Raw genomic sequence first — 27696 nt, forward strand, 5'->3', positions numbered from 1 at the left:
GAAAAAAATTTACTATTTTTAGTAATTAAAATTCTTTTTAAAACCATATAAATATTCCCAAAAAAAATTTACATTCTCCTAAAAAATGTCATTCTCCTCCTTTTGTTTAGTTATAGAAACAAAATAGTAACAAGAGAAAATTATAAGTGTGGGTTTCATATAAATATCTTCTTTTCATCCAAGTCATAATCATAAAATGGAGAATAAATACGGGCAAAATTGTTAACTTGTTCTATTTCTTATGACTATCCACCCTTTTATCACTTATTAGTAGGGCTGCATATGGATCGGAAAATATTTGCGGTAATTATCTGCATCCGATCCGAATTTTGCGGATATTATTCGATCCGCAGAGTCATCGGATCGGATCAGATTCGATCCGCACTATGGTAGGATTGGATTGCGGATTTAGTAGTGATATCCGCGGATCCGATCCGCAAATTAACATATCCACACGTCTCATCTAAATAACATAGTTTAAGAAAGAAAATCCTAATGTGATATGAATTTTAGTGTGTTTTTTTTTTATGAATTTTATGATATCTTATTTTTAATTTTTTATGTTGTACTTCAACTTAGAGTCTTAGAATAATCAAACTTAAATCTTGTGTTATTTTTTTTTTTTTATTACTTAAGAGAACTTTTATTGATAATATTTTAGGAGTAAATAGGCTTAAACAGATGAAAAATGAATTTTATGAATATTTTTTTTATAAAATAACTAAATAGAATCTTAATAGTTTTTTTTTTAATTATACGGATATACCAAATATCCAATCCGATCCACAAGTATGTAGATCAGAACAGATTTGGCCTGAAAAAAATGCGAATATTGTATCCGATCAGAACCATCCGGCAGCCCTACTTATTAGATCCATAACTAGTTAACTACTATTATTATGTCATGTTCTTTGACTCTTTGTATTCTCTTCCAATTTTACTCAGTCATGTAAAATAGTAACACTTTTTTGTTGTCTTCTTCCTGAAAGGAATCACAAGGAAAAAACTTGGCCATGATTTCGTTGGTGAAGGAGCTTTGGGGAACTCTCCTCTTCCTTTTCTCCATCCAATTCTGGAGAATGGGGTTGCTTTGGACCTTTTCCATTGTCTTTTCTCATTACCAATTAATCAAAGATTTCTTCTGTTCCCAACGACCTAAATCATATTACAGATGTTCCCCTTGTGTAGTCCCTGTTAGGCCCGTTGCTGTGGTCACAGGCGTAAGTTGTCTTCTCTTTGGCTTCAAAATCAAAACTTGATTATGTTATGCCAATTTTGGAATTAATTTTTTATATATAATCATACATGATTAGATGTATGTTACAATGCATAAAAGTTAACTTATATTTTTATTGGATTTATCTTTTCTAAAGTTTTGGTTCATGAAGAATCATGCATCCTATGTGTTTGATGATATGTGCCATTGAATTTAAAGTACATGCCATTCTCTTTGGTTATGGAAATTTTGTTATATTATATGATTTGGGTTTGTTTTGTTGGTGTAGGCAACATCTGGCCTGGGATTTTATACTGCTTATGAACTTTCCAAAGAAGGATATGTTGTTGTGCTTGGTAATTATTTATGCTTATGTCTTTCTCAATCCCCTCTTATTATTATTTTGGGGCTTTGCAAATCATGCTAGAAATAGATTGCGTTGTCCGTGAACAAATAACTTGTAATCCTAGTCTATGCAATGTGTGCCTAAGATTCTAGTTGTGAATGCAGTTGGGCGATCGCAGCAGTTGTTGCTTGAGGTACCTTTTATACACATCATGAGATCACGGTGATGATTTCCAACCTCACCATAAATTTTTTATGGGTGTTCTGATTGTTTGATAGGCGGAAAGAAAGATCAAAGATTGGAATAGAAATGCGCACCTCAAAGCTTTTCAGGTAGACCTGTCATCAGTTGAATCAATAATATTGTTCAGAAAGTCTTTGCAGCAATGGCTGTCGGATTCTGATTTGCACAGCTCAATACAACTATTGATAAATTGTGCTGGAATACTTGCAACTTCACCTAGAACCACAGCTGATGGATATGATCAGTAATAAACACTTCTCTCTCTTTTTTTATCTCACCTACCATTCACTCATAGTATTAATTAAGTTTTATATTAGTTAATAATTGTAAAGCCTCTGGAGGCAATGTTTGTAACATATGATCAACATGAACTTTGTGCTACCAAGACACGGAAAGACGCATGGAAGTGTAGCAAAATTGAATTTATTTTCTGGGTGTCCTTGCTCCAGAGTAAATAGCTGTTTTGTACTCATACACTCCACATTTGTCTGGCATCTTAGTTTTTAATTAATAGTAATTTTTGAAATCGATGAATGATTCACGTCATTCCTCCCAGGATGATTGGTACAAATTACATTGGTGCATTTGTTTTGACAAACCTTTTGTTACCACTTCTCGAAAGCAGTAATGTATCTTCCAGAATTGTGAATGTCACATCCTTTACTCATCGAAATGGTATGTATAATTATTATAATCCTACTTTTTGGTCTATATTTTTGTTTGGTGACTATGTTGCATGAGTTCGAATCTTCTTAATTAGATCACAGTGCTTCTCCTACAAACCCTGCTCAGGCTCTGTTCTTCAGTTACTGATATGCAGGTTGATGATCGAACTGTATCTGGGAAAAGATTTTTGAGTTATATGCAATATCCATATGCAAACATCTATGAGTATTCTAAATGTAAGCTATATTTGGTGAATTTATGCAGCTTATTTTATGTCTTTAGACCTAATTCCTAACTAGAATATAATTTGTTGAAGTGTTCCTTCTCCTCTTCACCTTTGAGCTTCAACGACAGCTACGCTTGAGGGAAAAATCTCACCAGATCTTCGTTGCGTATGCAGTTACCTTTGTTGGTCTTATTTCCTAGTGCTATGTGAAAATGCTGTTCCCAAGTGCTATGTTGTACTTTTCTTCTGTTTTTCCATTTACTTCTCCAGCTTTCATGAGTTAAATTAGAAAATTTAATTATTTGTGTTTAAGCTTTATTATTGTTAACATTCAGTTTCCATATTGTTGACATTAGTGCTGCAGATCCTGGAGTTGTACAAACAAATATTTTGAGAGAAGTTCCATCCCTCCTTTCCTTGTTGGCACACTTTGTACTGAAGTATCTGGGCCTTTTGCAATCCCCAGAATATGGGGTCAGTTCCATAATTGATGCTGCCCTTGCGCCACCAGTAAGTACACTTTTCATGGGACTAATTAGGTTTTTTTTTTTTTTTTGGGTCCACATTAACTTTGAAAATAAGCAAAAATTTTCTCATAAAGTAGGAAATTAATATGAAGGTTCACAACAATGAATTGAAAGATTCCGTTCTTTTTGTTGTGTTAATTTTACTGCAGCTCTTTCGCTTGTATGCATACGTGCAAAGTGCATACATGTTACACTTTTCTTGTGTTGCATTGATCATTTATTATAATCATGTATGGATTATGGAGTATAGTTAGCTTAATATTGATTTCAGGGAACTTCTGGAGCTTACTTCTTTGGGGGAATAGGTAGGACTATTGAACCTTCAATACTTTCAAGAGATGCTGGTTTAGCACTTAAGCTCTGGGAAACTACAAGGAATCTGCTATCAACGACCCCTTTTGGCGCTGAAGAAGATTAACCAGATGTAGCATTTGATCACGGGTTAAGACGTATAACAAAGTGCAGATGTGACACTTGCCTGATGTAGATTGATAACCTGTTCTTCGAATGAAGTTCTGAAGTTTTTGGCTCTTGGAAGCTACCACCATTATCTATGATGTGGTAGTATAGTTTTTTAAATGTGTCTAGCCACTAACACAATACTAGTATTCAGCTTTTAATTTACCAGATTGAGTATTAGAAAGGAAATAGAAACCTGTATTCTTACTATTCTTCTGCCCAGTTTTGTTTTTCCTTTTGGGCTGTAAGTTTTAGTTATCATAAATATTATGTTTTTCTGACGTATTAGACGATGTAACATTGTGAATTGTGTTCAAATACAATTAATTTAACAGACCCCAAAAGTATTAAAATGAAACTATGATGCTCAATTTTCTAATCCTTTTTTCTCTGTCCGGTATATTGTGCATCTGTTCGAAATTGCATTGAATGCCAGAACCTCTTTTTGTTACCTCTTATTTTAGTTCCTCATTCTGAGTAACTCTACTTTTGGTTCAAGTAGAAATTTGGTTAGTTCTGGATTTTACTTTTGGTTCAAGTAGAAATTTGGTTAGTTCTGGATTTTTATGTCGTTACCTCTTATTTTAGTTCCTCATTCTGAGTAACTCTACTTTTGGTTCAAGTAGAAATTTGGTTAGTTCTGGATTTTACTTTTGGTTCAAGTAGAAATTTGGTTAGTTCTGGATTTTTATGTCAAACGTTTGAATTTGTCGTTAAATTACTTGTAATAAAGGTGTCTATGCTGGTGTAGAATATCTAGAAATGAACATTGTGAGCATTACCAATAACCACACATGAATTCTTATGTATGTAAAGTGGACAAATGATGGAAGGAATACTTAATAGAGCCTCCTTTTTCAGCTCTTGCCTGGCTTCACCTAAAAGTAACATAACTGATTTTGAAACTACCCTTTTTCTGAACAAAATTTTTTGCATCAAGGATGGTGACAAGATCCATGCTAGCATAGTTATAAAATTTTGGAGTAAACTGATTCAAGGCGTTGTCTTCGCCGAGGGGTTGTGTTTGCAAACAAATCTATTCTTATATATAAAAGGTTGATATCTAAGTTTTTCTATATTGTGTTTAAGCCATATTTTCCTTTCTAACGATGCCATGTCAGCAATTTTATTTACTTGACAAAATTTGAAAATCAACCAATCATCCTTTAATAAAAAAATTAAAAAAATAAAAGAAAAAATTATTATCTATTATTTTTCAATTAAAACATAAAAGTACTAATTAAATACAATAAATATATATATTAAAAGTGTCATAATAATAATTATGAAAATTTTCATTTACAATTCTACAACTTATACATGTTAACAGTCTTACTACTACATTATTTGGCCTACTTATGCATGCTACATAAGACTCTATTACTCTTTATTTCTTAATCTCTCATATCAATTAGCGAAAATTCCTTCAAGTAAGTTTAAATTCGTCATATTTTCTTACTAAGGGCTTGTTTGGCTGAGGTTCTAAGAAAAGATCTTTTTTCGAGTTATCTTTTTTTAAAAGATCTTGTAAAAGTAAAAGTAATTTTATGTTTGGATATCTCATGCAAAAATATTTTTTTATTTATCAATTATATTTGGGTATAACAATATAAAAGTATTTTTTATTTATTTATTACATGAGAAACATCTTTTTTTCATCTTTTAAAAAAAATATAAATTATAGCTTTTCAAAAAAGATTTTTTTATTTTTCCAGTGCTTCTATTTTTATTACTAAAAATTTACCAAACACGCTAAAAAATAAAAAAGATATTTTTTTTCATTAAAAAAGATATCAAACAAGCACTAAATACATTCAAATATGTATTATTATAAAACAGAATAGTAAAAGTTTGGAGGGAGGTGAGGTGGGCAAGTCCCTTGCATTCCAACATCAAGTGTGAGAGACTCCAACCTTCCTTTGGGAGGCTCTTCACACACTTGCTGTATTCATGAATGCTTCAGAGCTCACCAGTTTCTCGCTGTAGCTGATTTGATGTGGGGGAATAGCACTCACTGGAAAGTGGAAACCATATGTGGGAGGAACAATGTGAGATGTGTAAATACTTGAGGCAACTCACTTGCATGTGCCTAATGGCCTCCAATTGATAGTTCACGCAGTAAAGGAGGTAGCACTGATGAGAGTAACATTGATGAACATAAACATATAAACAATGTCATTGATGCTAACATAATAATATTTACAATTGTTTCAAGTCAATTCCAAATTAACTACAATCAAATACTACTCAAAATTGAACAGTTTCAGAGAACTTCTCCTTCTTCCAAATCCTCACTAAGAAAGTTGTTGTCTTCAAAATCTTCTTCCCTAAGAACCAAACCTGTGTGGTTCTTCAACAATGGATTTCCCTTTGTGCAACAATGTGTCAGTGAATGGCCACACAAGTTTTCCAAATCCTGAAAGGACTTGAAAGCATCATCAAAGAAAATTGTTCTCTCCATTCTCTGCATCATCTCCCTCTGTTTCTTCCTTTGCAAGTAAACTCTGTTCCGTTGTGCAGCTTCATTGGTTTTCTTCTTCTCCAATATCAATTTAGCTTTGGCAATAGCTTCAGCAAGTTTTTTCCTTTTCTCCTCTGCATTCGATTTCAAAGGCTTTGAATTTGGCTTTGGCTCTTCTTTCTCTAACTTGTTTTCCTTCTCAGCTAGCCGCCATCTTCCCTCCAAATTCTTCCACTTTGTCTCGAAAAGATCACTTAACTTTGCGGCGGTTCGATGAACTTCATGCCCCGAGGGGTACTGTGACATGACATTGCGAAACACCGTTCTGATATCAGCAGCAAATTGATCAGTTTCGTTGTACAAATTGTTCCACAGCTTCCGCTGAATCCTCTCCAAATCCATCAAAGCCTTTCCTTTCTTGAAATACACTCCGTCTGGATGAACCAATAACCTTCTCAGCGTTACTGAACATTGCGTATTCTTGAATTCATCCATACGAGAAGAACTTCGTTTCTTCTTCTCTTCACGTTCCTTTACTGCATCAGTAGTAGTACCCTTCTTCATGCTTGAATTTTCTTGACTCTTTTCCACCTTTGCTCTCTTGTTGGCACGAGAATCAAGAACAACGCTGTTACTGTTACTGTTGTTGTTGTTGAATCCATCAACATGGCTGGATAATTCTGAAGAGGAAAAAACTCTTTTTTTGGGTACCCTCTTGTTGGCAGCATCTGAAGATTTCTTGGGAGGAACAAAAGTTGAAGACTTTGGAACACAAAACATCATCGTACTCAGTAGAATGCAACAATAACAGAGAATTGTTGATTAGATGAAAATAGAAAAACCCTATGAAGTGAAGTGTTTATGTTTTGTAAAGTTGCTTGGAACACAAGGTAATTAAGAAATCAGGGTTCCTTAATTAAAATGGAAGATTTTGCAGTTTGGCGTATCTTTTTTATTGAAATTTTAGTGATATAATATCTTATCTTTCAGAGAAATTAATTGCATCTTTTTAAAAATTAAATTTACATGAATTTTTTTTAATAACGTCCTAAATTTAATGACTAAATAGTTTTATTATAAATTATAAATTATAAATTATAAATAGGTACTAATTGAAAAGTAACTTTTTTAATGATATAGTTTTAAAGAGATTTGTATTTATTATTTTCTTAATATGTTTATATTTTTATTTTTAAATAGTTAGTTTAAAATGAAAAGACTATTTGTTCTCATCTTCATTTGAATTGATTTTTTTGAAGAAAGAATTAAAAAACTATTTTTACATAAGTATATAGGTTTTATTAGGATTTTTTAAAAAAATGTTTCTAACTAAAAAAGCAATGCTTTTGCTATTTTAAGTAAGCAATACGTTGCTTTGTGAGAAAACTAAATTTTAAAAATATTTTAATGAAATGTGTATTAAAAAAATTAAAATTAAAATTAAAATTACTTCTTAAATTTTTTATCTAAAGACAAAATTACTTTTTTGATAAAAAAATATTTTTAAAAATAAGAAATATTTAAAAAAAAAAATTAATCCAAACTGCAATATTATTGATATAACTTTATATATATATATATATCCTTCTAATTTAAATTTTTACTTATGATATGAATTGTAGTCATAATAATTCAAAGCTCCTTAGACAAATTTATGACTTCACATATATACTTCTAAGTTTACAATGATAAAGATCAAATAAAAAAGTGCGAGTTAGGAATTCTAGTAATCCTTAATTATCTGTATCCAATTCATCGACTAATCTTATTTAATTTTATTAGAAAGAATTTTTGTTACAGATAAACTGAGGGTAGCTAAGTGAATGCTTTTTAGTGGAACAAGGATTTCAGGCATGTTGACGAGATGCATTACAACTATAGCAGTTCAAAGTTGACAAATTATTGTTCATATCACAATTTCATTTCAAAGTTTTCTTTTCTTTATTTTTTTTTTTATCTACTAAAGGTAGAAACATTCCAAACAAGAAAAGATGATTAAGTGAAAATGTTTAATTCACATCATTCAAATGAACAAGCTTAAGCTTAAGTGAGACATTTGATCAAGCTCTGTACTGTTTGTGTAGTTGTGGTGTGAATTACTGCAACCAGAAACTTTAATCACAGTAAAAGAAAAGCAACAAAGTTAAATCAGCTTTTCTTATGAACAAAATTAAACCTCATGATTAGTCTTGTTAACAGAGTAAGTGGGTACAATTAATCAATATTAAACTATATTACAAGAATAACTCTATACTTCTATTAAAATTAATATTATTAAGGTGGCTACTTCTAATAAAATGTCTTTTGCGTGAAGATGATACTACCAACTTTTAGATAATTTAGTCAAATATATTAAATTAAACATAATACAATTTTCACATGAAGATGTGTTCGAGTGAGTAGACATCTATTATTAATGAAGAGTGTTAGGTAAACAATGACCATCTTGAATAACATAAACAACCACCAATCAAATAAAAACACATTACACCTCTAAATTAATCATCTAAATTTTAATATTAAAATAACCATCCATGCACCTATTGAAATGAACATCCAATATATCTATTATTCACATTGTTTAATATTTTTATTGTCTACCTATACTTTTTCATTATTAATTAAACTTGGACATTTAGAGTATTCCTTTTTTTTAGTTGCTCGCAGTATCTCCCAATTCGACAAGCTAAGGACTAATATATCGCATAATTGAGCTCCACTTAAAAGTCTGTCGCTAGCCAATAATTTGGCTCAGGATTCCAATCTTGACACTTGTTTAAGCAATGAGTGAGCCGAACACTCCACCAATCCAAATTAGTTATTTAGTATATTCCTTGGTGAATGCTGACAAACACATTATAATATTGGACGGTTAGAACAGTTGGAGCATTACACATAAAAAATGAGAGAAAACAAAAATGGAAAGAAAGAAGCAACATTTGGAGTCTATAATTAGTTGATCCCTTCTTTCTCTATGTCTCTCTGACTCTCTCTTCCTTTTAAGGTTATCGGAATCAATGACCCTTCACGCAACATCGTACAATTAGATCTCACACCAACCCATGTCGGTAAGTTCTTGTTTTTTCCCCCCGAATATATCATATTTTTTTGTAAATGATTATTGAGATTATAGGATTTGTTTGATCTAGTTGTTTTAATTCATGGTTTGGTTTTATTCAAATCACTTGGGTTGCGCTGCATTGAAAGAAATTTCGTTTCTTTTCTGTTCCAATTTCTCAATGCTGTATGTTTTTAAGGTTTCTCTCAGCTCGGGAATGGAAAAACCTGATTTTGAAAATTCATTGGCGTTAAGAAAAAAGTTTTTGTTTTTTGTTTTTTTTTTTTTCTGAAAAAGAAAATAATGATGATATTTTGGAAAATTGAAATGCAATGATATCCATAGTAGCTAGAATCTCGATTTAACTCTTAAAATCTTCCGATATTACGATTTTAAATGAGTTTATCGATTTTACGAAATTTGTACTAAGTCTGACGATTTTACGATTTAAATCTTGTTAAGATTTTACGTTTTACGTTTTTTATTTATTTTTTCGATTTTACGTAAAATCTCGATTTTCTCTACCTTGAATTTTTGATATCCAGAATTCAGTCAACATTTAGCAGTAGATGTTGACAATATTGGGATCAGGAATTTGATGTGGATGATGCTGGAAACAATGAATTTATGAAGCTTAAATATATATATTTTTTATATTATCTGAAACTTGATTGAAGGATTCACCAAGCAAGAACCCTCCTACAACCGAAGTGGACCTTGGTTTTGAGAAGGTTCCTGAGAAGATTGAAGAAGATGGAAAAGTTGCAGGTCCCATGCTCCATTGTGGTAATTGTGATACAGAAGTAGTTCACAAGCTGGCTGAAATGTTCCTTCCAGGATTGGCTTGTGCCTGCGTCGATAACACGACCGGATATCCCTTCTCCACACCTGGTTCAGTGGCAGGTAATTTCAGAAAGGAAATGATAGATTATCTCACACAAAGAAGTGAATCATTTGTAGCTGAGTCTGTTATCTTAGAAGGTGATCCACAAGGTGAAGTATTGGATCATCCGTTTGATATTATTTCTTATTTCGTTGATGAGTTTGTTATTTCAAAGAGGAATCTCGTTAGTCAGGTCTCTGGATGGCTGCTAAGTGATTGGAGAGAAGACAAAGTAGATGATTTTATTCAGGAGATGGAAATGAATGGATTTTGGTCCTTTGATAGAAGAGAAACTATCGCCAAGTCTCTGCTTAAGAATGTTGATTTCAAGAATGCATATCACTGCAATGAAAGTTTTCATTCTCAAGAAGATCTTGACAATCATGTTGATGTTTGCAACTTTAGAACTGCATTCTGTCAAAATGAGGGATGTGATGCCATGTTTTGCTCAGCTCATTTTGAGCAGCATGACTTGACCTGTCCTTTCAAGATAATTCCGTGTGAACAGAAGTGCTCAGATAGCATTATGAGACGTGATATGGACCGGCACTGCATAACTGTTTGTCCGATGAAGATAGTGAACTGTCCATTTTATGGAGTAGGTTGTAGAGCTGCCGTTGCTCAATGTATGATTGAAAAGCATTGCTCAGACGACATTAAGACACACTTGATGCACGTGCTTAAAGGCATCCACAGGGAAGCAACTGCTGAAGATCTCAGCCGACGAGTGGAGAAAATTATGCAGGTTAGTCAAGATATGCATTATAACAACTTTTGCTGTATAAATTTTAAGTAGGATAATGTTGTGTTTGATGACATTCTGAAGACTTGAAAAGATTTTCAAATTAATTATTGACGAACTACTGAAAGGATTGTGTTACCTTTCTAATCTCATTAACGCAACGGTACTGTTAATTTTGATTGTTTTGTGCTATGAACTAATGGTTTAACTTATACATTAACTAGACACACATTAACAGGGGCCTTGAGCTGAAAAATCTTATTGATTAGTTTCATTTGTTCTTTCACCACAAAACTATAATATATATAGACCAGATTTGTTGCTTGATTGAATAGTGTATTAGTATCATGTATCTTTTTGTTCATTTTATAAGTTACTCAAGAATTCTGCTTGAGAACAGCTTCTTGCACTTGACCTCTTGATTTATTTCAGTACAGTTCTGTTGGATTACCTATTATTTAGCTTATGATCATAACATTTAGGAAATTCGGCTGATTCTAGTGATTTTGTTCCCTTTGAGCAATAGATCTAAGTTTTGATTTTGAGTTGTTTAGACCAAAAAACAAAGGAGAGTTTGAGAGAACATGAATTTAGTGTTATCCTCTTGTCAAATAGCCTTAATTGTAAACTTAATTGATCAGTTTCGATTCGGTTTCCAATATCATTTGAGGATAAAGATTTTCGAATTTTCTTTGTTTAACCGGTATTCGCATGCTTTATGACAGGCATCATCAGGGACCAGGTTAGCAGAGGCTCGGGACATGAGAATGTTCAAATCTATTGTCAAGAATCTTGAAGCAAAGGTAGGGCCTATGGAAGTAACTCCCAAGAATGAAGATAGTCATGAAAGTAGCACAGAAACACAAGGGCACTGAACAGAACACACAATAAGGAAGATGAAAGTAATGTAAATAAGGAAAATGGAACTGAGGGTAGTAATGCAGAGAATGTTAAAACACACAGGATCTTAAAATTTTGTAACTTAGAAGGTGGAAAGAGTTTTGAAATGTTGCTCAAGTTTTCTCATAAGAGAAGACATTTTTCCATTTCTGTATGTAACTATTGGCATATGCAAAATTTTCCCATTTGTTAAGAGATTTGCAACATTCCTTACTATCCTCTGTCCTCCCTGCATTTCTTGTGCATCTTTTCTTATTTTTTTCACAGATAAATTTTTATGGAATTTGGATATTTTATCATGGAGATATTTTGCTATGAGAGAATCATTATTATTTTTTTAGATATATCATATATACACTTACAATGCACACAGATTAAATACCTATTATATTAAAAAACACAGTAATACACATTTGTAGATAATTTAAACCAAATTATTCCATCATGTTCGGATAACTGGCAAACGTAGAGTTAACTTACAATCAATTCACCAAGATATTTTGATTTCCAAACATCTGGTCACAAGCATCACATTAACATGAACAAAATAGGTGGTTCTGATTGTTACAACAAAGTTTCACTACATCCTCATTGATATGCACTTTCAATTTTCTCAGACTTTCCTCATCAGAAGAAACAACCTCTGATCAAGCTCAAACTTGTTGAAGTGAGAGGGTTCTCCCTTCAACATCATCAGAAGTCCACCAAATGAAATATTTATCTCCCTATAATTCAAAACCAATAAACCATATAAAGGAGGGGAAATGTAAAAGACTCTGCAACATTGAATTATAATTTAATTGGATAAAGTTCAGCTCTAACTATGGTGCTGCTACTTGGAAACAACATCCTCTACATGTCTCTCCATTCTTTAGAAAGGAAGAAAATACAAATAATTGTGTTCTCGGAGATAATGTCGTATATCTGTCCTTGGATACAAACACATTTTTCTATCTCACAACTTTTATATTTGTGGTTTGTGTCAGTTACCAAGACAAGCAAACTATGCAGGAATTATATTAATTATTAAAAGCATCATTGTTAAACTTACGCTTTTTCACGCCCCGAACCCTCTGATACCCTATAGAGCTTCCCATACATGACATATTCAAAATTCTCGGCCAATGATAGCCGATTGTTCTGGAAAACAAAGAAAATCAAAGAATTCATTAAGGGAATAAAAAAACTAGCATGAGAACAAAGAAAAAATATGAATTATAAAGGGAACTATAGACTTTGTAATTAACTATTATTAGTCCACAAATATCAGATGTATTTAGGAGAAGAAAACATTCAAGAAATATACTTAGGAGAGGAAAACATTCTCTTGCCACATCAACTCTATTCGTGATCTAAATTCCAAGATTATGATGAACAAAAGCTCCAAACTATCAAACAGAAATCTAATGGCAATGTTACTACAACTAAAGATTGTCACACACCTTAGGATGTCAATGCTCACATTGTCTAATACACACGAAAAGATATACATTCCTTGTTGGAACTTGGAACAAACCATTTACCTGAACAAGAAGATAAGACATAAGACATGACAACAATTTACCTGAACATAATACCCAGTGTCTGGTGTTCCATCCGGATTAAGCGTTGGAACAAGCAGGAGTGCAAATTTCTGACCAACCTTTAATGGATATAACTCAGAATTGATGTCAAGGTGCATAAACATGTCAAACCTTTCACTCCTTGCTTCAATGCGAGTAACTTCAACATCACACAAAACCAAGGTGTTGGAATCAAATTCAGACAACAAAGTCTAACAATAATGTCTCTAATAAGAGCAAATAATCCACTCATCAGATAACATGTTTTTTAATGGAAATTTTGGATTTAAACACCACGAAAGAGGTCAAGTAATATAACAGTGGAGTGCAAATAGTTATTTAAAAAAAAAAATAGAATGTAATAGAATCAGCTAACTTCACAAGAAATTAAATTTAAAATAAATAAATAAAAATCCGTTTTACACTGAGACTCTCATTCTAGCACCAAAAAATAAATAAATAAATAAATAACACTCCACAATGCAATGAAATGCAGCTTATTAAAATAAATAAGAACAATTTTAACTGAAAAATTAAAACAAAATAAATATGCAATATTGCATTTTAGTTTTTTTTTTTTTTTATCTTGATTAAAAAAAGGTTAATCGTAAAAACACTGCAACTAAACAACAGTATTTTAACACAGAGGTAGCGATCAGCTTAATAAATTCGTCTAAAGTTAAAACCTTCAACTCATCAATAATAGGAAGCAAGGCAACAGATTTATAGAGAAGCAATAATAAAAGTTGAGTAATAATAATAATAATAATAATACCTTTGTCAAATAATTTTTTGTCATCAGGGTTCAATCTTTCAACTCTAAAGATATCTTCGAAGAGAACCTCCACCATCGTCGTAGTAGCGGTAGCACTAAGCCACTAAGCAAAATCCACCAACTCGTTTCTTCAATATGGACTCTGGTGTGTAATAAACTAATAATGGTTCGCTTTGACCGGTTTGGTCCGGTTCGGTGATTTGGCTTTGGAATTTGGATTTGGGCCCACTAATATTTTGTGATGGATTGGGCCTGTTATGGCCCAAATTATAAGGCCCATTTATAATAATTAGTGTGTTTTGCTTTGAATCCTTCCCTGACGAGTAAGAAGAGCCACCGGCAGCTGCTACCAGCGCCTCCTCAAAACTCAGGTACCTATGCTCTTAAAGATTGCTAGTAATTCTTCATTTCCAGCTTCTAGCTATCGATTCTTTCATTTTGTTGTAGTAGTAGTAGTTGTTTTCATTTCTCTCTTAGTGTGTGTGATTTTCATTTGTTCAAATCTTTGCATAGCCATAATTAATAATGATGCGAGTTGTTCTTAGATAGGTGGCATTTAAATCGTGTTGAATATGCGTATGCAAATTTTGTAGTTGTTACTGCTGCAATATTGGCAACCTTGTTCTCCCTCCATAACCTTTTGATGTTGCTTTTGTTCGAGCAGGGTGGATACCGGCGTAAAGCATGCTTTTTGTTATTGTGTGCTTATTTATGGTTTAATATATTCATTAATTTATTATAATCTGGTTATTCTTATTGAACCACGGTTAAACCAGTTAGACCTTTAAACTTTTGAATAGTTACCAAAACAATTCGATGTCCGGTTCAGTTTTTACAACCATGCTGATATCTCGTCTTCAACCACTGTGGTGGCTTTATGTTGGTTTTGTTGCACTTTAAGCATGGAACCCCCTAATGAGGTTATTGTCATCTACGTGTTTGATGTGTATCCCGAAAGAATTTCATATACTCTGAAAGTGAAATTTATGTCTAATAATGTGCCATTGCAATAAAGTAAAATTGATTTGATACTGAAAAAAATGAATTTTTATTGTGGATTGTTATTATATGTTGCTGCTGCTACTACTTCATTATGCTCTATCAATTTCTGCTGCTGCTTAGTTTTGTTGAATGTTGTTTTTGGATTGTTGTTGTTGTTTTTGATTTGGGTAAATTGTTGCTTCATTTATAGGAAATGAATCGTAGAACGAATCAAAGTATGCCTTGCCTATTATTACTTTATAATGAGAATGCATCTTTATGCAGTAGATTATTAGATTTAGTATATTTATGTTCATGTTTTATGATGGTTTATTTATGTTTAAGACTCCATGGCTTTTTGCCTTTTGATGCCTTGAGATTATGTTCTTATGAATATGTTGGTAGATTATTAGATTAAAATGTTATGTATGATACATATTATATATAGGTCCGCTTTCCACTATAAAGCATGGTGTTGTTGAATTGTGACAGGCGTTTTTGCTTCTTCGACAATGGCAACATGGTTGCAAAGGATAATTAGAACCAGAGCCTCTAGTTTTCCCCCAACAACACCAAAACTGCTCCCTCATCATTCTTCTCCTTCTTCTTCTAGATTCTTCTCCAAATCAACCCAATACATTGGTACGCTACCTATCATTTCCTGCTATATACCCCATCTGCATTTTCATCCTCAACTTAGGACTCTTCATATGTTTTTATTGTGTTTAGTCTCTCGAAAACTAAGTCTTTCAATGTAATTTGAATGATTGTTTTTGTGTAACTGTGCTTGATTATGCAGTGAAGGTTGGAATACCAGAGTTTCTAACGGGAATTGGGAATGGAGTTGAATCCCATGTTGCGAAACTTGAATCTGAATTAGGTGACTTCCAGAAGCTTCTCGTCACTCGCACCCTCAAACTCAAGAAGCTTGGCATTCCTTGCAAACATGTAATCCTTTGCTCTTTACTTGCTTTCTTTGCTACATACGTCCTATTATGATGCATCATAAACTGTTATATATAAACTGAAAAAAGTAAATAAGCTTGAGATTAGTTTCTTGAGGTTACCATCCCGCACCATTCTATTGAACTGGACAAACCTACATTCATGTTGTACAATAATAACGAGTTAAGAATTCTGATAAGAGAGGGACTTATAGGGAGGTAGAATTTCAGAAAGTGAAAGACAGACGAGGGAAATTTAAGAGAATTAACATACTATCGATACCCTTTCTCCATTTGGCACTTATTCTGATTTTCTCTCCTTCTGGACCGATGACCTATGGTCCCACCTCCCGTGCTAACTTTTCTGATTTTGTCACTTAACTCATGCAATCATGCTGATTCATCATATCGTGGTTGGGTTTTGTCGCTACCTTGTATATTACATATACACTAGCTTAAAGATTAAGGGTGTGTTTATTATGAGTTTCATGTTTGAAGGGAAGGAAACGGAGGGAAGAGAGGGGGGTTTTGAAAATTGTTGTAGATTACGTTATAACAATTTTCAAGTTGACATTTTAAGGAGTTGTGGTGTAGGGCTGAAAGAAGGTAGGGATGAAATGAAGAAGATGGATGAGTGTGTTGTTGCTGCTGCTGCTGTGTTGGTGCCTTGGTGATGGGTGGTGAGACTGTTCTCGTTCGGTCAATCCTAGGACTTATTAATTGGGACTAAGATGACCCACTTTTTACCTTTTGTTATGATTGAAATACTGATTTCTTTTGTTCTTGAAACGTACAATTGTATAGTTCACTTTCTAAACCTAGTTTCTGGTTTTGCAGAGGAAGTTAATATTGAAATATGCACACAAATATAGGCTTGGATTATGGAGGCCACGTGCTGAGCCCATGAAAGCCTAATTAGTTTTGGAGTAGAAGGGTATGACCAAATCATATACGTTTTGTCGCAGTGGCATGACACTACTCAACTTTGCATGAAATGATGAAAGTCATTGCCTTATCCATCTTTTTCGTGAGGTTGTTTCTTCTGGAAAAAAATATATTTGTTATTTCCTATCTTCAGGGTTGTCATGGCATTTTCCATGTTTAATCACAAGATGATTAGACAGCATGTTGTGCATGATTTATGTATGAATGTGATAACTTTAGATTTGGGGGGCTTGTGCCTTGTACAAATGTCATAACTTCCCCAATATTTTAGATTTCAATTTCACAATAAGCAATGAAACTAACTACTAAACATGTTCCACCTTTTTTTTTTAACTTGAAGGGAAGGTAATCTACAAAATCGATTGTCATACATACACGACGATTATTTTATTTATTTATTTGAGTTAATGTGTGTTATGCCGGTCTCGTTGATGTGATGAACAACTCAAGTCAGAAAAGATATGATGTAGAAAAACACTTCATGACGACATATTCATAATAGTACCTAACGTTAGAAAGCATTAAGCTAAATATTGAAATGAGCCAATGACGCACTTGGTGAAGAGTTAAAAACGATTCCATTGTGGATAGATGCCAACTTTTTCAGGTGTATTCTGATGTGAGAAGTGTTTTTACTCGAGAGTTTGCACAACACGTGGAAAGGAAAATCTAGGCTTGATCTAATTGATTCTATGAAGCTTTAACTATTAGATCATAAAGCAATTAGTGTTATATGATCATACATGGTTGAGTTAATTCGACATGCTCCTTTGGTTGAGTTAATTCGACATGCTCCTTTGAATTTGTAAAGAAACTAATGCAAAGTATGGGTTAATTCTAAACTTTGGAGACTATAGATAAACTACTAACACTGCTGCGAAGGTTTTAGTGATTAATCCCCTGCTTTTCGTAACTGTGTATGCCTGTTAGAATGAATATATTTATTATTAAAAAAAAACAAAATCAATTAATAAAAAATATGGAAATAAAAAAGAAATGGAGATGCGGGGGATCGAACCCCGTGCCTCTCGCATGCAAAGCGAGCGCTCTACCATTTGAGCTACATCCCCATGCATGTTGAAAGGCTTTAGCTAAAATATATAACAGAGTGAAGGACAGATGTTTCGAAGTAATGGAGTGAGTTACATCACTAAAATGTGGTTAGGAGTTTTTGCTTTTTATTCTGAAGTTTGTAATTTATAAGTTCCTTTGAATAATTTTACAAACAAAATTAAATTTTGTCAGTACAATTCAAACAACATTATTATATCTACTTTTGAGATAAATAAATTTTCAAAACAAATCATATTGAACTACTAAACCTAATTTGGATCAAAATCAGCATTACAAAATCATGGCCAAATCTATGTTTGCAAACTATAATCTAAATGCACCCTGTATCTCATGATTTTACTTTTTAAGGCATCTTTGTTAAAATTTTTGCTTGTTTTTCCTCAATTTTGTTTTATATATTTTTATTGGTCTAGGATTTAAAGTATATATATTTAGTTGTTAAAATGATCACTTTTTAATATTTTATTATTAATAATAATCTTAAACTTTAGAAATATCAAATTAAAAAAATAAAATAATAATACCCATTCAACATTCATAATCATGTGATTTTGTGTAGATTTTGAGCTCAGGTACTAAATCGTTGTCTTGATTTACTTTGTTATTCTTTCATTGACTAAAAAAACGAAAATTTCAAATTATTAAAATCGAAATTAGTAATTAGAAGTAGAAGCCAACTTAGTAAACAACTAAACATAATGTTAATAGAAGTATTAAGTATAAATATAATAACTAAAGAGTAAACAATAAATAGGCCTTTGATTTCTTATCTCAAAAATAAATAAATTTTTAACTAATTAAAAATATAAAAATATTTTTTATTTTTTAAAATATAAGACATCTAAATTTTTCTGGAAACTAATTTATTGTTATATATTTTGAATAGAAAAATTTAAATATCTCATATTTTAAAAGATAAAAAATATTTTTATTTTTTTAACTAATTAAAAATTTATGTATCTTAAAATTAAAAAGATAAAAATCTATTTATCTTTTTTCTCATAACTAAATTTAATAAATTTGGTTAATTACTTACTAACCAAAATAGTTACTTTATTTTAAGCAATCTAGAGGGTAGAATTGACATTTCAAGAGTTACACATCACACTATAAAAGCTCAATAGTTAGAATTAGGGTTATTTTCTTTCAATCCTCCCTGACGAGTAAGAGAGCAAGCAGCAGCAGCTACAAGCGACTCCTCAAATCTCAGGTACCTGCGCACTCAGCCATTGCTATTAATTCTTCTATTCAAGCTTATTGATATCAATCCTTTCTTTTCTCCTTCTTTGTTGTTACGTCGTTCCAATTTTTCCCTAAATTATTGTTTTTTAGTTTATTTTTTCAGTATTTAGGTGATTATGTACCTACTTTCTAATTCGTATCCCCCGAAAGAGAATTTTTTGGCGGCTTCCGTGGTCTTGTTGAGCTAGTGTCTTTTGTTTTCCAGATTTTAGTTCTATATCTCCTTTATCATTATAGTTGTTATTTTTTTTCTTAAATATATTGTTTCTTATAATAAAGATACGTTTTCCCCTTGCATTGACATCCTATTCTAGATTTCCGTAATGATTTATGACTTGTTTTGTAAAATCCTGATCTTTCACTTAAAGTAGTTAAGGTGTGTTTCGTAAAGTTTATGTGTAATCTTCTTCAGAAGATGTTTTGTTGGGTTATATTTTGCATTGGGTCATATTCTATGGCATATTTGCAGGAATAGAGGTTTTGAATAATTAAATGTTTTCTAACATTCTGTACAGTGTCTTGAATGTTTTTTAGAGTACTTAAGCCTTTCACAGCAATCAGTTGGGCTTTCTATGATTATGATATAGTAGCTGTTAATTTTTGTTAGATTTTGAACCATCAAAGTTTCTATGATCTGGGTTGCTAGTGCTGTTGTGTTTCAGCAACATTAATTTGCTTCCTTGTTCAATTGGATGCTATTGTCTTAGTTGTTTGGGTTAGATTTCAATTGAAAATTCAAGAACATTGGTTATGGAATACATTACATTGTGAGCAAAACCCATAGGAGGCAGTGATTTTGTTGTAGTAGTAGTTGTTTGCATGTCTAACCTTGTGTGTGTGATTTGCATTTATTCAAATCTTTGCATAGCCATAGTTGACAATGATGTGGCATGTACTAGATAGTTGGCATTTAAAACATGTTCAATATGTGTATGCAAATTTTGTAGTCATTACTTATGCAATATTGGCAATCTTCTCTCTCTGTAACCTTTTATTGTTACTTTTGTTCGAGCAGGATGGATACTGGCATAAAGCACGCTATCGTTGTCAAGGTTATGGGTCGCACTGGGTCTAGAGGGCAAGTGACCCAGGTTAGAGTCAAGTTTCTGGATGATCAGAACCGCCACATCATGAGGAATGTGAAGGGACCAGTGAGAGAAGGTGACATTCTCACCCTACTTGAGTCTGAGAGAGAAGCAAGAAGATTGCGCTAGATGGTCACCGATGGTTTTTCTCTGTATTAAGTAAAAAAATTGTGGATTTTTGTTCCTCTGGTTTTAGTTTTAATGGTAGTTAGCAGATGCCATAGTTCGATGCTACTTTTGTTGTCCTGGATCTATACTATATGCTCTTATTATTAAACTTAAATTTTGATATTGAGGTGGCTGAATTTACGATTTTTTTTGTGATTTGATTTTTATATAATGCTTTCCCCACTCTGATATTGAGCTGTGGACATGACCTGGGAATGGATCCTCTCAATTGTTGAAAAAAGGGGAGTAGATCCTCTCAATTGTTGAAAAAAATTGAGGGAGTAAAGTGTGATCTATAACCCTTCAATACACACTCTATGTTTTCTTTTGGTTCTATTTATATAAAGTGTGATCTATAACTCTTTAATACACTCTCTCTCATGTTTTCTTTTGATTTCATTTATAACAATTAATAATGAGAGATCACATTTTACTTCCTCAATTTTTACAAAAAATTGAGAGGGTCTATTTCCATATGACCTTATATTTATATAAACAAAATCCTTTGATTATAAGGCATAACTAAGCTGCAATTTGTTAAGCACTTTATGAGATTTGAAAATCGGGTTTTTTTAACGGGAAAATAATTTCTGATGTCATTGTTTGACTGACTCGAACATAAACAAATTATAACCCAAATAACTAAGGAGGTCCAAATTTTATTTAGAAACCAGGCTATAACCATGGACGGGCATTAGGTACTTCAGCTAAAAGGAAATTTCTTAGACTATTGTTTACTTCTGTTTTCTTTGGTCCAAAATGGAGAAATTTAACCCTTTCAATCTGCTGCAGTGTTGAAAGTTGAAACTAATTTTAGCACGAAATAATTTTATGCTATGACCTCTGACCCTTCAGTTGTAACTAATTACATGGATTATAAATAATTAGTTAATTACTATCTACATCAACTAATCAATCTCTAGTGCAAGCTTCTAGGTACTAACAAAAAAGAAACCTGCATAGTGAGACAATTATTGGTGGCTAACAAGTACTAATAATTAGCTTGTTTCATTAAACACAGTGAGTGATACCAAGAAATGTGAAGGAAACATCAATGCTATTCGCTGAATTGCCACAATGTTTCGTAACTATTGCCCTAGCTTGGCCTTCTTGTCATTAGTGTTCGTTCTCTACTATTTAGGAAAATAAAATTTCAAAACTGTAATAATAAGAAGCAATATTTGTGATCAATCAAGCAACTAAATAATCTGAAAACTGAGGTAGTTGAAAGAATGAAGAGTGAAAGTTTTCCTAGTGATTTTCCAGTTTACTAGTATCAAATAACATAAATTGCAACAAACTATTAACAGTCTCAACTTATTACTAACACATATATATCTCTTTTATGAGTTTATATCTCTTTTATGAGTTTATATCTATCAAGTTTGGCATAAACTTCAAGCAATTAAATTTTCATTGCACTGTTAAAAAAAGAGTCAAATATATAAATGGGTATAACTAAGTAGCCTGGTAGGTAAAGTTGTTCAAAGTCTCCACTACTCGTTTTCCTTGGACAGAGCACTGAAAAAAGAAAAAAGTGAAGGAAACACCCTCTTAGAATAAAATTAGAATAGAATATCATATGCCATTGGACGTGGAACAATGTGTGCTGGAAGTTGGTGAAGTCAAGCTCTTATATTAAAAAAAAATCATCAGTGGCATCATTTGTCCAACAAGTGGGACATTTTCATGAATAATTTTAGTTCGCTTGCTTCTAATACCAATAATCTTAAAGTCAATATGTTTCTGCTTCAAAAGTACATATCAGAGTAGGACAATATACTTCACTAGATACCTCCATTTCCTTTCATTTGCTCGATTTCTTATATTCTTATCAATTGACCTGGAGAAACATGGCTGCCGAACTTGTGGGTGGAGCTGTTCTGTCTTCTATTCTTAATGTTGTTTTTGACAGGATGTCCTCACCAGAAGTTGCCAACTGGATCAAAGGGAAGAAGCTTACCCAGAAGCTGCTTGAAAGGTTGAAGACTACTCTTTATGCTGTTCAAGCCTTTCTCATTGATGCTGAGCAGAAGCAGATCAAGGAGAGAGCTGTCAAGGACTGGCTCGATACTCTCAAAGATGCTATGTATGTTGCTGATGACTTGTTGGATGAAGTCTTCACCAAAGCTGCCACTCAGAAGGATCCAGGTACCTTCTTCTCTCGTTATCTCAATTTGCAAGATAGGGAGATAGCAAACTGCATGGAGGAAATTATTGATAAGATAGAATCTATTGTGAAACAAAAAGACACTCTTGGTCTTAGAGAGATTCCTAAGGAGAACATGTCATGGAGGATTACAACATCTCTAGTTGAAAGATCCAATATATATGGCAGGGAAAAAGACAAGGAGGTCATAGTGAAATTGTTGTTGGACGACGCTGATACTACTGATGGTGATATACCTGTGATTCCCATTGTGGGCATGGGAGGAATAGGAAAGACTACTTTGGCCCAATTGGTTTACCATGATGACGAAGTGAAGAAGAATTTTGATTTTCAAGCTTGGGTCTGTGTGTCCGAAGAGTTTGATGTTATCAAGGTCACCAAGACTATAATTGAAACAATAACTTCACGATCTTGTAAGTTGACAGATTTGAATTTACTTCAACATGATTTAAAGGAAAAGCTGGCAAGACGAAAATTCTTTGTTGTCTTGGATGATTCATGGAATGAAGATTATGACGCTTGGAATAGCCTTCTAAAACCTTTTCAGAATGGAGTTAAGGGAAGTAAAATTCTCATAACTACTAGAAGTAAAAAGGTGGCTTCTGTAGTGCAAACTGTTCCACCTCATGAACTAAGTTTATTGTCTCATGAAGATTGTTGGTTAGTGTTTTCAAAGCATGCACGTCTTTCCACTGACTCTATGCAGAATACAACTTTAGGAAAGGTTGGCAGAAATATTGTAAAGAAGTGTAATGGATTGCCATTGGCAGCTCAAGCCCTTGGAAGCTTATTGCGTGGGAATTCTGATGTCAAGTACTGGAATCATATATTGAAGAGTGAGATATGGGAATTCTCTGATGACAGGATAAAAGTTGTACCGGCATTAAGAATTAGCTACTATTATCTTCCTTCATGCTTGAAAGAGTGCTTTGTTTATTGTTCCTTGTATCCCAAAGACCATGAATTCGACAAAGATGAATTGATTTTGTTATGGATGGCAGAAAATTTTTTACAACCAGTAGGAAAAAAAAGTATGGAAGAAGTTGGCGATGAATATTTTGATGAATTAGTTGCGAGATCATTTTTCCAGCCTCATAGTACTCGGGAAAAGATATTTGTGATGCATGATCTGGTGCATGATTTGGCAATGATCTTTGGTGGAGACTTCTATTTTAGAGCTGAGGAGGTTGAGAATACTGTTGAAGTTGATATTAAAACTCGTCATTTGTCACATAATGCTAAAGGCAATTACCCAATGTCAAAACTTCTGGGAGTTTGTGACAAAGTAAAACATACAAGGACATTTCTTGAAGTTAATTTGGATTGGGGGATTCCATTCAACATGGAAAACGCACCATGCATTTTACTCTCACAATTGAAGTACTTGAGAGTTTTGTCTTTTAAATGCTTCCCTCTTGACTCACTTCCTGATTCAATAGGTGAGTTGATTCATTTGCGTTACTTGGATCTATCCAAGACCTACGTTGTGACATTGCCTGAGTCACTGGGTAACCTGTACAATTTGCAGACTTTGAAGCTGAATGGATGTTCAAATCTGAAAATTCTTCCAGCTGGAATGCAAAATCTTGTCAATTTGCGTCACCTTGATATTACAGGGACTTGTTTGCATGAGATGCCGAAAGGCATGAGCAAATTGAAAGGTTTGCAGTTTTTAAGCGACTACATTGTTGGGAAGCATGAAGAGAACAAGATCAAAGAACTGGGAGCACTTGCAAATCTACACCAATCACTTTCCATTACCAAATTGGAGAATGTGGTCAACAGCAATGAAGCTTCGGAGGCAAGAATGTGTGATAAGGATGGCATTAACTCTTTGAGCTTGTGGTGGTCAGTAGATAAAGATGAGAACACAGTAGATTCCCAAATTGAAAGAGATATACTTGACAAGTTACGACCTCACAGTAATTTGAAAGAACTACAAATCAGGGGTTACAGGGGTACAACGCTTCCAGATTGGTTGGGGCATTCTTCCTACCACAACATCACCAAGGTACTTATGGGCGGTTTCCTTTCGGGTGGTTTCAGAAATTGTTGTATGCTTCCTTCACTTGGAGAGTTGCCCTCTTTGAAGCACCTAAAAATTAAAGGCTTTGAAAGGCTTGGGATTGTTGGTGCTGAATTTTACCAAAACCATGATTCTTGTGTGGAGACACCATTTCCAATGCTTGAAACACTCTGGTTTGAATCAATGCCTTGCTGGAAGGAGTGGCGTTCATTAGAGTTCAATGCATTTCCCAGACTTAGGAAGCTTACCATATGGGGGTGTCCCATGTTGACAGGAGATTTGCCCAATCATCTACCATCTTTGAAATATCTTGATATTCGGAATTGCGAGCAGCTGAGTTCTTGCCTTCCAAGAGCTCCTGCTATTACCAAATTGTGTCTACTTCATAGCAATAATGTGAGAATTCTAGAGCTACCTCCTTTATTGCATGAACTATTAATCAAAGGAAAGAATCTAGTGGAGGCCGTCGTGCCGGCCATAAAGAACACCCAACTAAGTTGCCTCACATCTTTATCCATCTCAGATTGTTCCTCCCATATATTGTTTCCATTGAGTAGTATTCCTGCATCAGTGAAAAAGTTGAGGATATCAAGTTGTAGAAACTTAGAATTCCAAATTGAAGGCCAACACGACTCGCTGCATATACTTGAAATAAGTAACAGCTGTGATTCGGTTACATCCTTCTCGTTGTTGGATTCCTTTCCTAATCTCGTGTGTGCTGACATTACGGACTGTGAAAAGATGGAGTCTGTTGTGGTGTCATGCTCTCTTTCATGTCTCCGTTCATTATATATATATACAACTGTGCCAGATTGAAATCCATTTCCACGCTGTGGACAGCAGCACCTCAGCTAGAGAATCTCACAATAATGGGCTGTCCAGAAATCGATTTGTTTGCTATAAGGGATCCACACTGTAGCTTGAGATCTCTTCGCATCGGCTACTTCGAGAAGCTAGTGAGCAGTGCAGCATTGATGAATTTGCAATTTCACGGGCTTACTCATCTTACCATTGAAGGTGAATGCGAAAGTGTGAGTGTGAAGTCTCTCCCAAAGGAAGGTTGGTTGCCTGCATGCCTTGAGTCTCTGATACTGAATAGCATTAAAAGTGTGGAGACTTTGGAATGCAAGGGACTAGTCCACCTCAACTCCCTCCGAAATTTAACCATTATTGAATGTCCCAAGCTGGAGAATATTGAGGGAGAAAAGCTACCTGCTTCTCTAATTCGACTCATCATCAAAGAAAGCCATTTGCTTGGTAAGAGGTGTGAGATGAAGGACCTACAAGTTTGGCCTAAAATTTCCCACATCCGCGGCATTCAAGTTAATGGAAGATGGATTTGGTAGATGGTAACACAAGATTTTGCACAAATATTTACACACCGCATATAAAGTGAGTCAGTAGTTTTCATTCTTTATCTGCTTTACAGTATTCTTGTTGTTCATTCTTATTAATGTCTTATATCATTCCTTACACAGCTAACACTTCATACCTTCTCCTGAATGACTTCTCTCCTCATTCTCAACTCTAGCACAGGACAGCATACAGCTGCATGAAGAATATTCAATTATTCGAATATGCAGAGTGGTCCAAAATCTTAAAGAGGTAATCATTTGAATCTGTCTAAAGTTGCTGATTTTTATTAATATTTATTTATTTCTATGCATAAAGTTTCATTCTCTTGCAATTGAAGACAGTTGTTTCTTCTTCAACTTTAGCTGCTAGGCAGGTATTGATGTTTACAAAGATATCTCTACTTCAATATTGTCAAAAACTTCAGCTACCATCTCCTGAGGAGTTACCTTATTTGTATAAACTACCCGGCTCTTCGACATGATTTGTTCCACATGTTTAGACAAAGCAAGATGTTTACAAGTTTTGACAATATTATTACTTCAGCAAGGTATATTCCAAACCTTATATGCTGATTACCATGAAAATTCACTTAAAGTAGTTAAGGTGTGTTTCGTAGTATTCATTTGGAATGTGGAAATATTGAAGTTTATGTATAATCTTCTTCAGAAGATGTTTTGCCTTGGGTCATATTCTATGACATATTTGCAGGACTAAAGGTTTTGAATTACAATGGCTGTTAATTTATCTTAGCTTCTGAACTATCAAAGTTTGTATGATCTGGGTTGCTATTACTGCTGTGTTTCAGCAACTTTAATATGTTTCCTGTTCAATTGAATGCTGTTTTCGTAGTTGTTGGATTAGATTTCAATCGAAAATTTAAGAACCTTGCATGTCTCAGTGTGTGATTTGCATTTCTTCAAATCCTTGCCTACCATAGTCAATAAGGATGCGGCTTTTTCTAGATAGCTGGCATTTAAAACGGTTGAATATGTGTGTGCAAATTTTTTAGTCATTACTGCTGCAATATCCACAACCTTGTCCTCCCTCCCTAACCTTAAGTTTTAATGTTGATTTTGTTTGAGCAGGATGGATACTGGCATAAAGCATGCTAACATTGTCAAGGTTAGAGTCAAGTTTCTGGATGATCAGAACCGCCACATCATGAGGAATGTGAAGGGACCAGTGAGAGAAGGTGACATTCTCACCCTACTCGAGTCCGAGAGAGAAGCAAGAAGGTTGGGCTAGACTGAAATTTTGGAGATAGAGATTGAAATTTTAGTTTTAGTATTTGGTTACCAAATACAATACTAAGTCTCAGTACCCAATCTCAGTCTCAATACCCCTTACCAAACGCCACCTAAATAAGTTGTGGATTTTAGTTCCTCTAGTTTCAATTTTAATAGTAGTTAGCAGATGGCATAGGTTAATGCTACTTTTGTTGTCCTAGATCTATACCGTGCTCTTAATATAGTGCATTCGCTGCTCTAATATTGAGCTGTGCTTATCTTGATATAAACGAAATCCTTTGATCACAAGGCATTACTAAGCTGCAATTTGTTGAGCACTTTAGGTGGGATTTGAAAATCGGGTTTTTTTTTAAGAGAAAAAAATTTCTGATTTCACTGTTTTACTCGAACATAA

General features: G+C 33.6%; 6 protein-coding genes and 1 non-coding gene across 13 annotated transcripts; 5 read left to right on the top strand and 2 right to left on the bottom strand.

The window, feature by feature from the left end:
* The first annotated feature begins 892 nt into the window (after positions 1 to 892).
* Positions 893 to 4041, top strand: LOC112728583 (uncharacterized). Of its 3 annotated transcripts, none has more exons than XM_025778781.3 (9): positions 893 to 1220; positions 1506 to 1572; positions 1727 to 1755; positions 1841 to 2049; positions 2362 to 2480; positions 2612 to 2707; positions 2788 to 2863; positions 3054 to 3207; positions 3496 to 4041. In XM_025778781.3, the coding sequence occupies exons 1-9, from the start codon at positions 1014 to 1016 to the stop codon at positions 3640 to 3642; spliced, it is 1104 nt and encodes a 367-aa protein (XP_025634566.1). In that variant the 5' UTR covers positions 893 to 1013; the 3' UTR covers positions 3643 to 4041. The 3 variants fall into 3 exon arrangements, with proteins under 3 accessions (XP_025634566.1, XP_025634570.1, XP_025634568.1); XM_025778785.3 differs by having other exon boundaries at positions 3062 to 3207; XM_025778783.3 differs by lacking the exon at positions 2788 to 2863 and having other exon boundaries at positions 3062 to 3207.
* A 4969-nt stretch (positions 4042 to 9010) lies between these two features.
* On the top strand, positions 9011 to 11943 carry LOC112728584 (uncharacterized). Its single transcript, XM_025778786.3, has 3 exons — positions 9011 to 9212; positions 9880 to 10830; positions 11553 to 11943. The coding sequence occupies exons 1-3, from the start codon at positions 9207 to 9209 to the stop codon at positions 11700 to 11702; spliced, it is 1107 nt and encodes a 368-aa protein (XP_025634571.1). The 5' UTR covers positions 9011 to 9206; the 3' UTR covers positions 11703 to 11943.
* Positions 11944 to 12099: 156 nt separating this feature from the next.
* On the bottom strand, positions 12100 to 14239 carry LOC112728586 (DNA-directed RNA polymerases II, IV and V subunit 8B). Its single transcript, XM_025778787.2, has 4 exons — positions 14065 to 14239; positions 13292 to 13449; positions 12779 to 12867; positions 12100 to 12452 (listed from the first exon to the last, which is right to left on the bottom strand). The coding sequence occupies exons 1-4, from the start codon at positions 14138 to 14140 to the stop codon at positions 12341 to 12343; spliced, it is 435 nt and encodes a 144-aa protein (XP_025634572.1). The 5' UTR covers positions 14141 to 14239; the 3' UTR covers positions 12100 to 12340.
* A 73-nt stretch (positions 14240 to 14312) lies between these two features.
* Positions 14313 to 17244, top strand: LOC112728587 (uncharacterized). Its single transcript, XM_025778789.3, has 4 exons — positions 14313 to 14435; positions 15538 to 15687; positions 15845 to 15993; positions 16827 to 17244. Exons 2-4 carry the CDS (start codon positions 15558 to 15560, stop codon positions 16902 to 16904), a joined length of 357 nt encoding a protein of 118 aa, XP_025634574.1. The 5' UTR covers positions 14313 to 14435; positions 15538 to 15557; the 3' UTR covers positions 16905 to 17244.
* A 687-nt stretch (positions 17245 to 17931) lies between these two features.
* TRNAA-UGC (transfer RNA alanine (anticodon UGC)) lies at positions 17932 to 18004 on the bottom strand. Its single transcript has one exon. It is a non-coding gene; the product is annotated as a tRNA-Ala (tRNA).
* Positions 18005 to 19169: 1165 nt separating this feature from the next.
* On the top strand, positions 19170 to 20626 carry LOC112728591 (small ribosomal subunit protein eS28). Its single transcript, XM_025778792.2, has 2 exons — positions 19170 to 19218; positions 20266 to 20626. The coding sequence occupies exon 2, from the start codon at positions 20267 to 20269 to the stop codon at positions 20462 to 20464; it is 198 nt and encodes a 65-aa protein (XP_025634577.1). The 5' UTR covers positions 19170 to 19218; position 20266; the 3' UTR covers positions 20465 to 20626.
* Positions 20627 to 22110: 1484 nt separating this feature from the next.
* LOC112728588 (putative disease resistance RPP13-like protein 1) lies at positions 22111 to 27279 on the top strand. 5 transcript variants are annotated; one of them, XM_025778790.3, is made up of 5 exons: positions 22515 to 22654; positions 22842 to 26091; positions 26178 to 26304; positions 26418 to 26602; positions 27141 to 27279. In XM_025778790.3, exon 2 carries the CDS (start codon positions 22930 to 22932, stop codon positions 25513 to 25515), a length of 2586 nt encoding a protein of 861 aa, XP_025634575.1. In that variant the 5' UTR covers positions 22515 to 22654; positions 22842 to 22929; the 3' UTR covers positions 25516 to 26091; positions 26178 to 26304; positions 26418 to 26602; positions 27141 to 27279. The 5 variants fall into 5 exon arrangements, with proteins under 5 accessions (XP_072066336.1, XP_072066335.1, XP_072066338.1 ...); XM_072210235.1 differs by having other exon boundaries at positions 22111 to 26091; positions 26393 to 26602; XM_072210234.1 differs by having other exon boundaries at positions 22111 to 26091.
* The last annotated feature ends 417 nt before the right edge of the window (positions 27280 to 27696 follow it).

Source organism: Arachis hypogaea, chromosome 12 (assembly GCF_003086295.3).
Source record: "Arachis hypogaea cultivar Tifrunner chromosome 12, arahy.Tifrunner.gnm2.J5K5, whole genome shotgun sequence".
Lineage (NCBI taxonomy): Eukaryota > Viridiplantae > Streptophyta > Magnoliopsida > Fabales > Fabaceae > Arachis > Arachis hypogaea.